The sequence below is a fragment of the Diospyros lotus genome, chromosome 3 (genome assembly GCF_014633365.1).
Source record: "Diospyros lotus cultivar Yz01 chromosome 3, ASM1463336v1, whole genome shotgun sequence".
In the NCBI taxonomy this organism is placed as follows: Eukaryota; Viridiplantae; Streptophyta; class Magnoliopsida; order Ericales; family Ebenaceae; genus Diospyros; species Diospyros lotus.
The window spans coordinates 36,742,468-36,757,506 of NC_068340.1; the positions used below are offsets into that span (position 1 = coordinate 36,742,468).

At 36.3% G+C, this 15,039-nt stretch overlaps 1 protein-coding gene across 1 annotated transcript in view; it reads left to right on the forward strand.

Moving 5' to 3' along the window:
- The window catches only part of LOC127796712 (uncharacterized protein At3g06530), a 54,086-nt gene that overhangs the window by 12,932 nt on the left and 26,115 nt on the right, over positions 1-15,039 (forward strand). The window contains exons 16-20 of the mRNA XM_052329020.1: positions 1,642-1,822; positions 12,058-12,158; positions 12,320-12,484; positions 12,626-12,782; positions 14,760-14,893. Of these exons, the coding sequence (XP_052184980.1) occupies positions 1,642-1,822; positions 12,058-12,158; positions 12,320-12,484; positions 12,626-12,782; positions 14,760-14,893 (738 nt within the window). The remainder of the gene's footprint in view (positions 1-1,641; positions 1,823-12,057; positions 12,159-12,319; positions 12,485-12,625; positions 12,783-14,759; positions 14,894-15,039) is intronic.

The following is a 15,039-nucleotide window of genomic DNA, read 5'->3' on the forward strand; positions in this document are numbered from 1 at the left end:
TTATATGTAACCTATTAATTTGTCAAGTTTGTTGTGTGCTGTTGGTATACTGTGGTTTAGTGTATACATGTGCAGAGGGGGATTTATGTGGGGTAGTGTTGAAAACTTTGATTTATATTTATTGGGGATCCTTTTCTAAAATATAAGCTTCTGGAAAGGTAGTGACATAGTAGTGAACTTTAAGTTTAACTCTATGAATTCAACTCATCATTCTCATTTCCAATGAGACATATGTCATCTGTCTTAGTTTTATTATTTTATCATTTGGGGTAAAATGGGATTCTACAAAGTGACATTTCCTGAATTGGAAGTCGTATTTGGAGTCATGCTGCAAAAATGATTAACTAGACATGTTTGATGGGTGAATATCTGACTGTAAATGTTGGACACACTCCATAAACTATCAAAGTGGTCTGACACTCGCACATATATAAAGTTTCATAGCATGTTATGAAATTCATTCTATGTGCTAGTTACTGCTAATTTATGCATTGGAGTTTTTGAGTTATGGATGTTGAAATTTGGAATAATTTTAGATTTTCAGCTAGAAGTTTACATTAATTTGGGATGTACAGTACAACCAATACTCTGCTTAAATATTTTCCACGTTAGTACCTGAATATATGTTCCTGTTGAATGTCAACCTGGAAGTTACACCGCTATTGAGCTCAGAAAGAAAGATTTCTTTTTTCTTTTTCTCCACTATGTTTGGATAGTTATGCTTCTATTACACTCCGTTTTGGTCTTCACCTCGACACTGGTTTATGCTATTTTTGAAGAAAATAAAAACTTGCTGTTTATTCTAATCAATTGTCTTTAACCCTTGTACTTATGGGCATTTCTATTGATCAACTATATCTTATTTTTCCCTTTTCATGTGGGGACATGTATAGGTACTATTGTTATATACTTTGTCATATTTTTTACGTTCTTATTTAAGGCCTCTCTCTCTCTCTCTCTCTCTCTAATAGAGGCCCAGTAGAGAGAGAAGGTATTACTTGACCTGTTTGATCTGAAATTTGCAAAGAAATGCCACTTCTTTTTCTCCCTGTAATCAGTGTTTTCTTACATGATCAAATGGTTGTTGACTTCATGATTATGATTGAATTCTATAATAGATGTTAGAACTCGCTATGTTTGGGAGCTAGTTAGTGAATAGTGATTATGTGGTCCCATTTTTAGCCACTAAGATTTTAGGCATTAGGTTATTTATTGCCTATTTTGTGCTTAGAGAATTTATCTTGTGGAGATTTTCCTAGTGTGTTTTGAGTCTCATTCATTGTTAATTTTTCTCTATGTGCTTCCTTTTCTATTTGCCTTTCTCAGTCCTTTATATTCTCTCTTTATATGTGAGAGGGGGATGTGCATTAGGCATACAGGAAGTTTGATGTACAGTATTGCCTGTTACTTGACATCTCAGGTGTTAAAGGCTCCAACTTGTCATAGGTCTGTAGTTACAGAAAAAAAAAAAAAAAACTTGTCATAGGTCTGTGTTTTGCTTGAACTTTCCAGTTTTCTTATTTTCTACTTATTTTTCCTTTTAGTTTCCTTGTTCTATATGGTATAAATTGACCATGATTGTCAATCATCATTTATGGTTTGATCAAGTAAATTTTAAGCCACTCTAAAAAATGAATGCAGAGACTGGAACATGGGCACTTATCTTCTATTAATATGGATACTATCAGAGGGTTGGCGGAAACATTCTTGATGTGCCCTGAAGAATATCTTCCTTGGCTTGTTGAATGCTGCCATTTTTCAGAGCTGTCAAAAACGCTATTCCTATTGGTTTTGTTGCAGTCAGTCATGATGCCTAAAATTGGTACACCTATTCCTTTAACTTACCTATAAATATATTTTGCTCATGTTTGTTTACATCTATGGTTAATGTACTTGGGGTTCATTTTGATTGCTTCTTTGGCATGCCCAGCAATGCAAAATTGTTGTTCGCTATTATTGATTAGTTTAGGGTTTTCACCTCTGTGTTACTTGACTAGGATTACATTTGATGAAGTTGCTAACATGGTTGGTTCACTTTGATATGATTTGTAGCAAACATGGAATTGGAATTAGAGTCCGACAGGTGCAACTGTCGTAGCTGATTGTAATTCTGATGGAAACATGTATTATTGCCCTCGTATGAGAGAAGCACATAGTTGTTACATGATTCTATATTCTGGATAGTCCAACAGGTGCAACTGTCGTACTGTAAGTTGTGTAACTTGCATTTTGTGGTTTTTATGTGATGTTAAGGATGAATATTGGCTCAAACTTTGCAAAGTCTTCTAATGCACTGGGTTTATATTGGTTTGGAAAGCTTTGTTGGACAAAATCTTAGGCTTTAATCTAATTACCTTATGACCTTGGGATGATTATCTTAAGATCAGATTATCAACATAGTTTTTATTAAATGAAATAATGAAATGCCATTAATTTTTGAAACAATTAATAATGGGATTTGAACTTATAATTTTAGATTTGACCAAATATTTACACCCACCTAAGAAAAACAGTCCTATTAAATATCTGTCTCTCCAATGGTTGCATTTAAGAATATTATTTTTAAATATCTGTCCACCTAGGTCTCCAAATTAATATTCTATAATATGGTCCAACGAATTCCAACTTGGTCCAGGGTGCCCCTTGTCGATCCTTATTCAATGCGTTTGGTCATGTCATTATATCATGTTTGCCAAAGAGGATGAGATGGGTGGACAATTTTTTTTCTTCCGCACGTATATCTCTGTTTTCTGTGGATATGATTAGTTTTTGCACTATGTTACCTTTATTAATCACCATCTCATGAAAATTCTCCATATGAAGATGGTGTTGAAACTTCATTTCATCATTACTCCGCCAAGGGATGTTATCCACTGCCGGTCCCAAGCCCGGATAAAGGAGGAGGGTTGCGTTAGGTAGCCGACAGCCAGCGTAAAATCTAGTCGGATCCAAATATAAATTCTAGACAAACTATCTATTGGGACGTAACCTACATAGAAGTCTAAAATTCATGTAGCCGACCCCACATAGTGGGATAAAGGTTGGATATGTTGTTGTTGTTGTGTTGTTACCTTTATTCTGTCATATAGAGAGCTTGACTTGAGAATTTGATTTCCTGGTTTTCACATGCACTATACTATTTTACATTTTTAATTGGTAAGTTTTTGCTAAAATATTTTATGTTGTGCATTTATGAGTTAAATTTTTTGGTATAATCTTTTACAAATTTAGACATTAAATTTTAAGTATTTTGTAGATATTGAGAGATAATTTAAAATGCTATTATAGTAAATTGAAAATTACAATTTTTTAAATATAACAATTAATTGTTAGTTGCTATGTTAAGGACGCTGTACAGTTAAACTCATGTTATGCTATCATATATGATATTGCTATAATTTTGGTGTGCGGCCTCATATAAAATGTATCATACAAATTAATTTGGTGTCAAATATGCTTAAAGAAGTCTTACAAAGATTCAGTATAAAAAATAATCACGGTTGTGAAAAATTGTGGTTGTGACAGTCTTGTTCTGTATGGATTCATTCACTCCTCATTATAGGACTGTAAGATACATGTAGTCTTCCATTTTGTCAAAGTGACAAAATTAATTTAGGTACTACCTTTTAATTTTTAGCCAAACAGTGGTCTTTGATATCAAAGATAAGTAATTTGACTACCGCATGATTTTTCTCTTTTTTTTTTTATTTTAAACTTTTTGTAGAGATATAGAATGATTGGAAACAGTCTTTTCAAATATTTTCCTGCTTTCATGCTTGTCTACTCTTTCACTCTCTCCTGTTTTTGTTATTTTTCCCCTCTACTAAAGGCAAGGCCTTCTAGTTCTAGTTGGCTTAAGGTCAAAGAATGGTTTCTGTGTCTATTCAATGAAATAGTAGACTTCTGAACAAATATGAGTAGAAATACTTCAGGTAAAATTGGAGACTAACAAAGCACTTGTTTCTCACTTTGTATTGAGTTTAGAATGAGTATTTATACATGAGCTGGGCCACGGTTTGCTCCTAAAATACAGGGATAGGATACACAAAACAAGTTCAAAACAGATAGGGTAGGATTTAAACTCAAGTTTTATCCTTTTTTATGGAACCGTTTTATCTCTATCTTCTAATCTCCTCTTTATCTTCTCATCTTTCTTATCTCTTTAGTTTCAAATACTCCTTATCATCTCATCTCCTTCCGGCTTTTATTCAAACACACACAAAGCCACATATCACTTCCGTATCTTCATTTTATCTTCCTTCAACAACTTCTTGTATCTTGCCTCTCCATTATTTTTAGCCATTAGGATCATAAAACTAATTTGCAATCATGGACTAAAACAAATGCATGATTGCAATACAATGAACATGAGCATCATGTTATACCTGTGGTCCCAAGTTGTGAACTTTCTAGAAGGAAGTTCTACCAACCTTATTATTAAGAATTTTTGACTCCAATATAAATTTTAGATGGTTTAAAGTAATAGCTCATAACAACATAACAATAATATCATTCATAATGAAATAGTATAGCATTGTGATTTTAAATGTTAAAACCTGAATGTATAAATGGATTTAGGCACTAGGTACTATTAATTGGTCATTACCTCTCAAAATTTTGTGTAGTAGTAGTAGTAGTAATAATAATAATGTTATACATTGTTAACTTAGGAGCACTTAGAGTTAGATTTCTTGGACGGAATTCTCAACCTCACCCTTGCGCACACACTCGGATTTCAATGATAACAGAAAACAAAATGAATGACAATGAAAACAGAATGTAAATGACAGAAAATAAAACCAAACCACAAGAAGAAGACAGCAGATTATCCTGGTTCGGATTGCCCTTAGGACAACCCTACATCCAGCCTCTTAAAGCCTCCTGATAGCAGCCTCTTTAATACAGAATGTAAGCAGTACAATCTCGCCTCACGATTACAAGTCTCTCCAAGATTACAAAGACTATTTCTTGAACACACAACCTTTACTCTTGAACTTACTCGTGAGAAAATGAGCAACCTAACATAAGCCTAGACCTCTGCCCTATTTATAGAATAATAGGTGATAATCTCTAAGGCTTAAAACAGGATTAGACATTCCCGATTTTACCCTCAAACTTAAAACTAATTACAAAGCTGAGAAACCGCCTGACTAAACCCATAAAACCGACTCATATGACTGCTTTAAAAATCTGGATCTACTTGAGACAACATTCTAACATACATGCTTATAAAATAGTGTTTTTTTTTGTTTTATTGAAAACTGTAAAAATTATGCACGGATTTGTATTTTAAAATGTAGTTTGCTTAATTAAAATGTACAATAATAAAATGAAAATATTGAGATTTTGAAATATTAAATAAAGAATCTGAGTGTCACCAAAAAGGAAAGAATTGTACTCAACTTCCAGTGATGAGACAACAATGGCCTTTTGCACTGGTGGCCTAGACTAAATTCGTCTCCACACCTGTAGCACAACCCTAGCTGCCTCCTTTGATCCATTGCTAGGGATTTTGCTGAAGTATTAACTCTAGGATTCCATCCTGATGTTGAAGTCCCCAGATTTCCTTCCAACTGCTGACTTGTTCAAGGCCATTGTTTCTAATCTTGCCTTCTTGACAGTCTGCTTGACAGTTGTAGGCTGCATCATCTTAACCATTGGCCTCAATTCCTCATTAAGTCTACTGATGAAACTGGAAACAATATAATCTTCAGTCAAGGCAGGATGTGCATTCATCATTAGAGATCTCAATTCTTTAAAGCGGACTTGGTAGTCTATCACTGACCCTTCTTGCTTCAACTTATTAAACTCCTCGATTGCGTCTGTCGTAGGTTTCTCACTAAACCTTACTCAAAAGTCCTACACTAAGTTTGCCCAATTTGTCTCATCTCTCACTTTGTTCCACCCTTGGAACCATGTATCAGCCACGTCATTGAAATAGGCTGTTGCAAGGTTTATCCTTTGACTTTCAGCCACATGATAATATTGGAAAAACCTCACACCTTCTAACTCACCACCTGGGTTTAGCACCCTCAAACATGGGAATTTCTAGCTGTCATGTCCCTAGGAGGATTAGAAGGGTAATATTGTGATAGAGATATAATAAAAGGGTAGTATTGTAATAGGCTTATATTAGTTTGTTAGGAGATATTTGGTTGCACATGGGTGCTGTTAGAAATTAGTTAAGGGGCTACCTATGCCTATAAAAAGGCCATTGTAAGAGAAGATGGATATGATTGAATTGATAAATGAAAACTGATTCTCTCTCTACAATTCTCCCAAATTTCCCTCTACTTCTCTCCCTCAATTCTCGCTACATTCTCTCCCCATTTCTGTCCATTTCTTCCTCTCAAATATTCTGCTTTTCCTTCCCATTTCAGTCCGTCATGAACCCTAGTTCATGACACTAGCTTAGGTAGGGGTGTGTGTGGGTGATTTGGGTAGGGTTCCCTTACTTGGATGGCCTGGTCTATTGTTGGTTGTTTCTCATCTTCTTGCGATGTGGAAGCATAAGGGGGAATGCCTGTTTGTGTTAAGATCGTGTCATGACCCTAGGAGCAATAGAGGGGCATTATTGTAATAGGGTTATAATAGTTGTCACATACCCAAGGGTAGCTATGTAATTGCGTCCCTAGATTATGTTAGGATACTTTCTCTTTTGTCTTTATTCCTTTTGTCCTGTAGCTAAGGTGGTTACAATACTGTTATTACCGCACATGATAGCAGTTGTGAGCCTATATATTGAGCCACAACTTGAAGTTGGAATGGCATGAATGAATTGGCTTAATATTCTCTAATTCTCTAATTCCCTTACTTTCTAATTCTCTCTCTATTCCTCTCTCGGTTCTCTCTAATTTCTCCCCCTCTTTCTGCCTGATTTCTCCCCCTCTTTCTATTCTCTCATTCTGTTATTCCCTTAATTCCAATCACAATCCTAAGTAACCCAAGGAATGTGATAAATGATATCAGAGCGAGGCAATCCTCGGTAGTGATTCTGACAAACTCGCAGCAGTTCGGTTTGGATTTTTGGAAGGCGCTGTTCAGGCAATTATCAATGGGCTGAACGAAGCTGAATAAGTTATGGAAGGTTGAGAAGTCAGGCGATCTAGGGCTGAAGCATATCTAGAGCAGCTAATCCAAGAGGCGAGTTCTGCCGATCAATTATAGACTCAGAATTGAAGGCACAACAGAAGCGTGGTGGGATTTCGGTGATCGTTGTTTCTTGGCAAATTCAACCAAGTGAGCTTCGCTGTGATTCTGAGAAGTTTACAGCAAGCCCAGTGGTCCTCCGACCATTGGATGGTGATTGGGTGAGGCGAGCGCGAGCAAGCAAGTCCGACTAGCCAAGCGTGATTTCTGGTGCTTCAGGCGAGTAAAACTCGGTTGATAATTGAAGCAATTCCAGGCAAGCAGAGGCGAATTCAGAGCCAGGCTATCCTCGACTATTGACTTGGATTTGGATGATTTAGGAGACGTTGAAGGTGACATAAAGCAATTAACTCCCGAAATCGATCTGGGTCACTGTAGGTGATCGAGGTGAGAGGGGATGGTGCCAACGATTCTTGGCGAATTGTAGGCGAAATAGATTCCAAATTTTGAACTGACTTGAATTTTAGAGGCAATGTTCCTTAGGGAGGAATCTAATGCAACTAATCTTGATCTTAGCTACAATCTGGAAACAACAATGGCAGTGGATTGAGTTTGCTGAATTAGGTAAATGTGTATTTAAGGTTGCTGAATTTTAGTACTAGAATAAATTTCTGAAGGGATCCTCAAAAGCTGAGCAAGAGGTTGTTATAGTAATGAATTTTCAAGTATTTGAACTAAGGAGATGGTCGTAGGACTTGGTGGAAGTGCATAGTCTAGGGAGAAAACACTCAATGAGGAATGGGTCGCAACCATAAATGGAATCAATAACTTCAAATAGAAGCTAGACGACTTGATGATTCTATTCTCACAGAAATTTCAGGTTAGTCTTTCTTGTTGAATGCTTTTCTAAGGAGTACTTTGCTTCCTTAAATCAACTTAGAGATGATTTCAATAACCTAATGCAAGAAGGATCTGTCACGGATTATAAGGTCAAATTTGAGGAATTGAAAGCGTTGATGCTTAGTTTTCAACCGTCCTTGAAGGAATATTTGTGTTGAAATTTATTGAAGGTCTTAACGATGTGTTGAGGACTATTGTGAGGATGACGTGTCCTGCCACGGTAGAACAAGTGATGAAGAGGGCAAGGCTTCATGAAACGACATTGGAAGCCATTTCTAGAAAGCACAAGCAGCAGCCCAACGGTTATGCTAAGAGCAGCCAGTAGATGGGAGGGTATTCCTAAGACTACCGAGTCCCTAAGATTCGGGCTGATTGTTGCAATAAGTGAGGATAGACCTGAAATGGAGCAGGTTATTCAAGATGACAAGGGAGGAAGGGCAGCTACTGGAGGAATTATTGAGGTTCCAATAGAGGAGAAAGACGTTGAAATGAATCCTATTACAATTGTCAAGGAAATCCGTGTGGATCACATTTTACAGTTGCAAGAAGTGGGTGATTCAGTGGGTAGGCGGGCTATAAATCAAATTGGAGGTGAGAATTGTGAGAAGGATAGCTTTCATGCATTCGATGTACTGACATGGATGGTAGTGGCAGGAATAGTCATTGCGACACCATCGGAAAAGGTTGATTCAAATGATGGATTGGTTGTGGAAGGAGATATATGGGCCGTTTATGCTGCAGAGGAAGGCAGTTTACCTATTACAACTACCATTGAAACTCTACTGAAGGAGAATTCTGTTGACATGAGTTTGGGCACAATTGCTATGCAGCAGAAGAAGGGTTAATACATCAGAATGTGTCTAATGAGAACTGGCAGGAGAAAAATAAAGGATTATTGAATGGATTGACAGAGGAAACAAAGTCCCTTGCATTACCCTGGGTGCCTAGTCCAATATATGGGAATCAGCTAATGTATGGGATTTGATTTTGGGAAAAGCTGTGGATTCCTTGGCTAGGGTTAAAATAGGCTATAAGAATGTTAAGACAGCTTCAGCAGGAGGGTATCTTACTGCTTCTAATGATGCATGTTTGCCATCCTTAATTTTACTAGATGGTGATGAAATATTACAAGAAGTTGGGGTCACGGTTAGCCAATCCTTTGGACTTACACTAGCCCACATTGAAGGAATTGCGAACGGGAAAGTTAGTGAGGACAACAGTTAGTAGATTTTAGCTGTTCACGTTGACCAACGGAGAGTGATTGATTTTGGTTGTGTTCCAATCAAGGTGTACATGAGAGTCATTGTAAATTTGTTATGCATATAGAGGTTTTTCAAAACTTCTCCATCCAAGCTGTGGAAGAGAAGGAAAAAAACATGTTGGAAGCTGTGGAGGTTTGACATTTCTTGGGGACTAGAAATGTTTTAAGGCGGGCGAATTGGTCATAAACCTAGGAGCAATAGAGGAGCATTATTGTAGTAGGATTATAATAGTTGTCACATACACAAGGGTAGCTATGTAATTGCGTCCCTAGATTCTGTTAGTAATAGTATATTTTCTCTTTTGTCGTTATTCCTTTTGTTCTGTAGCTAAGACGGTTACAATACTGTTATAACCGCACATGATAGCAGCTGTGAGCCACAACCTGAAGTTGGAATGGCGTGAATGAATTGGATGAATATTCTCTAATTCTCTTTCTTTCTAATTCTCTCTCTATTCCTCTATCGGTTCTCTCTAATTTCTCCCTCTTTTTCTTGATTTCTTCCCCTCTTTCAATTCCCTCATTCCGTTCTTCCCCTAATTCCAATCACAACCCTAGGTAACCCTAGAAATGTGACAGATCGATTCTGACATGACTCTTGGAGGAAAATTTTCCTGTAGGTTGGCTTGAGGCATCTTGGAAAACATCTTCAGGAGCTCGTCCAACCTTTGGCCCATGTTAGCCACTTTCCTTTCCAGTAACTGCACTGCCTCTTTGGTGGCAGCGTTGGTGGCAGTGTGCTCTTCCCGGCAATGGTTTAGTTCTTCTTGGGTTTGTTGCAAACCCAACTCTAGGGTGTCCAACCTTGCTTCCTTCTGTTTTGTGCAGGTCCCTCTGCCATTGCCTTGGTCTGTTTCTTCTGTCTTACTTTGGCAGGCAATGAAACTACTTCCAGAATTTCGGTAACCGCCTCAGATCTTATGTTGGAATTGGTAATTGCCTCTGGTCCGTCTCCAAAAATTGGTAACTGCAACTACTAGGGTCGCCTTAGATCTTATGTCGAGAACCGGGTGCTCTTGTAACATCCCGCATTGAGCAATAAGAAGGATCGGAACAACTTACCTTGATGGGCCTACGCGAACTTCCTAAGGGGTCTCCATCCTTGAGCTTCCCCAACTCAAGCACGCTTAATCCATCCTTGAGCTTTCCCAACTCAAGCACACTTAGAGAGAAATCGAGAGAGAAAAGGGGAATTTCAAAGAGAAGGGAATAACTTTTAATTCATCCAAAAAGCATAAAATCGGCCAAGCAGTTAAAGCAAGGTAGTTAAAATCGGGATTTTAAGTGGGATCGAAAAAGGATTCATAAAATCGGAAGATTTTAGAGACAATTATAAATATCCTTTAATTTTTATAAATATATGTTTATAATAACATAATTTTATAAAAAATAAATTAATATCATTTAATATTAATAATCTGATTATTCCTTATTATAACTCAAAAGATGATGCTTCCAAAATATAACTCAAAACTAACATGTTGGTATAGGCAATTTAGAGGCAAAATATAGCTTAAAATTCTTTAGAGGATGATTTCAATATTCTCCATTAGATTTAAGTTGCAATTTATACTTGAAGCGTAAAATCGTTTGGGGATCTCTAAAGCGTAAAATCGTAAAATTGTACACCTAAAATCGGGATTTTATAGGATTTTACCCTAAGTAAGATTTTACATGGGATTTGAATCGTTTGAGGGTCTCCGAAGCGTAAAATCGTACGAGTAAAATCGGGATTTTAACAATAATGGGTTAAAGCTTTATCTAGGAAGCTAACCAATAGTTATTTGTGGTAGTTTCCACTCCTAGAGGTAACTACTCCTAAACACTACACAACTATCTCTAATGTGTAAATAACTAACTAATACAATTTTGCAGAAATAAAAATAAAATATAACTAGCCTAAACTGTGACAGGGTCTGATGCAATTTACCCTAGTATAAATTGGTTTATTTTGAAGCAAACATGAATGCTAATTGCTTTGATGGAGTACAATTGTCCTCAAGCATCCACAACGTTACATTGGGACAGCAAAGTGATCCATGGCTCTAATAGCGCGGGTATGAGTTTGTACATAAGGGTAGATGGATTCTGGGGTGTTAGTAAAATACAATGGGGATAGGTTAGATTTCAGCATATCCATACCCTTGATCTTTTTTTTCTGCCCCCCTAACTCAATTTTGTTATATGTCGATTTACAAAATTGTCTCTGATGTTTTCTTATTGATACCAAAACACTTATCTTATATAAGATTAGATTTTTCTAGAAATTCTTTCATCTTCAATTAGGATTGTGGTGGTGTATCCTAACCCTTACCAATCAAATTTGTTTGTCTTAAACATCTCGGGCAAGGCATGAATGGTTTATGTTAACCAAAAAGGTATATGGGTTTTGGGGCTGAAGTTGTGCAATCACGGGTCTGGATATAAGGGTGGGTTTTCCTTTTTTTGGTAGGGGTCAGGTTGAGGCCAATCTACACTGTACCGCACCAGTTGCAATGTTTGATTTCTTAGATTGAGATACTCTTTGCAAAGTGGTGACTATATAAAAAAGTCAAGTCACACACTATTTTTTTTTTCTCTTCTTTTTTCATCAGTATGGTTTTTTTTTTTTCTCTCATAGTGATGCAATATATTCATGTTGAACATCTGTACTTGTCATACAATAAATTCATTGCTTATGCAGTCGATACTATGCCTGTTGCTGTAATTGCTATTTTTTGGTGTATTGTACATTTATTTGTTGCCACTTCATTTGCATAGATAGCAATAACTATTGTGCTGATTCTGATATTTTCTCTCTTTGTCAGATGATGTTGGCCAATTTAATGCATTATATGATTCCTGCTATCCAGTTCTGAAAACTGAGTGGAATGCATTAAAGTCTGCCATACCTGTATCTGCCAAAGAGGTACGAGAACGAAAACTGTTGATTGTTTAGCCTTTTATTTTTATTTTCTTATTGGTTTTTCTGACACCCATGTCAATAATTTTTTTGGTCATCCATCTTGGCTGTCCCAAGTTGAGGTGTTTGAGCAATACATTCTCTGACTTTGCTATATAAATGTACAGTCCAACACAACATTGCTGGATGGGGACTGGAAAGCATTTCTGGATCAGCTATATGGGACCAGCTTTAGCACCGATTTCAGGCAACTGAATGCTAAGATATTAATGTGTTTATTTTGGAGGTTATTGAAGGGGTTTATTTTGACAATGCCTGCAAATGCCTCATTGGTTGGTGATACATGTTATTTTATTTTATTTATTTGTAATCCATTTTCTCTTTGTTTTGGTGCAAGACAGCACAAGATCTTAGTGGCTGGACTAATATTTTTGTCACTAGCACTGCTGAACATGTGGCTGTATTTCTTCCAGGACAATAATGGGAAGTGGGTTTGCAGTCTTCGGAATCTGTTCATCTTCTTTACTGAATCTCAGTCAAAGCATGTTTTTCAGAAGCATATTCGCTTCCTACTTATGGAGAGCAAGATATCTGCTGTCCGGTTTTTGTCAAAGTTTTATACTGAAGAAGGTTTTGGTCTTGATATCTTGATTATTGATGCATTCTGTTGCATTTGTTTCTTCCTTTTCTGAAAGAAACGATTTAGGCATTGTAGTTCATTGATTATCTTACTGTTTGGCCAGCCGTTGATTCTTGTTTCTGGTAGTGAGTCAGTCATATAACATCTATGGTGTTTTTACTCTTATGTTAATCTTTGAAGCACTACTATGGAATTGGACAAAAACAACTGTGGTGTTTTTCTTTATCATAAATTATGGATAACTTGGTTAAATTAAGTATTTCTCTTAGTTTTGTTTTGGGAGGTGGGGGATTTCATGGGGAATGCTATTGTTCTTGAAATTTCAATGTGGTGTTGGATGATGATCTTCTTCTCACTTGAATGTTATTTCTGATTTCTTGTGAATGACCTATTGACTACCAAACGTAAAATTTTTAAAGTCGCTGGTGTAAATATTGCATGATTTATACCATAATGTTATCTATTTTTACAAAGCCAATAAAAATATATTTTTTTGTTGGTCAAGAAGCACAGCACTTCTTTGAAGGTTCTGTATTGAGTCGGATGCTCATGTTAGATATTACTACTTGTTTGACACATCAAAAATACTCGTCAGGCACTTGTCCCAATATATCACATTATTTTTGAGTTACTGTTTACACATATCACATTATTTTTGAGTTACTGTTTACACGTTACAGACACTGAAAGGACACTTGTGGCTCAAGGATGTTACATGTTCACATTTAAAGAAAATAGAATCACTTTGTATATGTAAATAGTATGTTCATAGAACAAAAAACTATGCGGGTGTGTATATATTAGTTTTCACTGCTTTAAACTTTTTATTTTAAGAATTGATTTCAAAAACGATGTATATATAAAATTTTCTAAAATATATATGGAAGTTTAAATTGTAGATATTTACCTGATTATGTAGAATGTGAGATATTTTCGACATGTTTGGAGCTTAAGCCCTGAGCTTCCCACTTCGGTCCAAATCTATCCCTCCCAGCTAGATGGAGATTTGCTTAGACAATCTCATTTAAGATATGATTATGGTCGGAGGGATCCATTATCTTACTATGAGCTGTCCTGATTTGCATTTTGTTAGAGCTTTCTTATTCAGTTCATCCAGATATGGCTATGGATTGAGTTGGCTGGAGGTCTGGACTTCATGTAGCTGATCCCACCTGGTGGGATTAAGACTGTAATTGTTGTTATTCTAATTCAATTCATCCCTTGTCCTAGGGTCTATCCTAAAGTCTAATTATACCTATGTAAACAAACATAACTCAATATTATTATATAAAATCGAGTTATATTGTATAGGTATAAGACATTTAGTCTGTTGGCATTTCCATGTTTTGTTAGTATTCTTTCTTCTTAGTTTGCCAGATTCCCACTGCATATCATGTCTTCTGTTTATTCTGTGTATATGCTCCAACATTTATTTATGCCCAGGCTTCTTAGTTCTTAGAATATGCATGAAATGCATGGAAGATTTGTGAATTTTAAATGCTTTTGTAAAATTTGCTTTTGATTGATATGAGAATTATATAAGCATTGTTTTGTTGACCTTTAGAGGTAAGTCAACAAGGAATCCCAAACATTGAATTGTGTCCATACAGGGACGTGAGGAACTTTTCCCTTGGTGGAATAGTTAATGGAAAAGTAGAACATGTGAAGTAGCTGATTTTTGAACTTGAAAAGGTTGAGAGTTTGAAGTCAACAATATATTTCCCCTATGGATATTTCTTGGCTGTGTACCGTACTTTTAACTTATTCCCCCTTAAAGCTGCTGTTCAGATTACTTTTGGACGCATTTTGGGGATCTGTGGATGTTCATCTAGTACATGTATCTCCAGCAAATTAAAGATATCCTTTTATGTCCCTGGGAATTATTTTCCTGCTTGTTTAGCTTTCATTTCTTATGATGGTATTGATTCTGTGTCCACTTCCTTCGTTTGGGAATTCCACTTTTGCAGGTGTTCCTGTTGCTGTTCAAGTTGAGAGCCTTAATTCTCTTTATTTTCTTTGTACTGAGTTGGATGAGAACTTAAATTCTCAACTTCTTGCTGAATTTCCTTCACTTCTTGTTCCATTATCGAGTGATAACCAGGTTCCTGAACAACTTTACAGCTTATGTGATCTTTCCAGTCTTATCAAGATCTGTTACCTTTATATACTAGTTTATTACTTCTAATTCTGTGTATGGCTTAGCATTTTTTTTGGGTCGTGGTTTATGTTGTTTATATTTTCATTTTG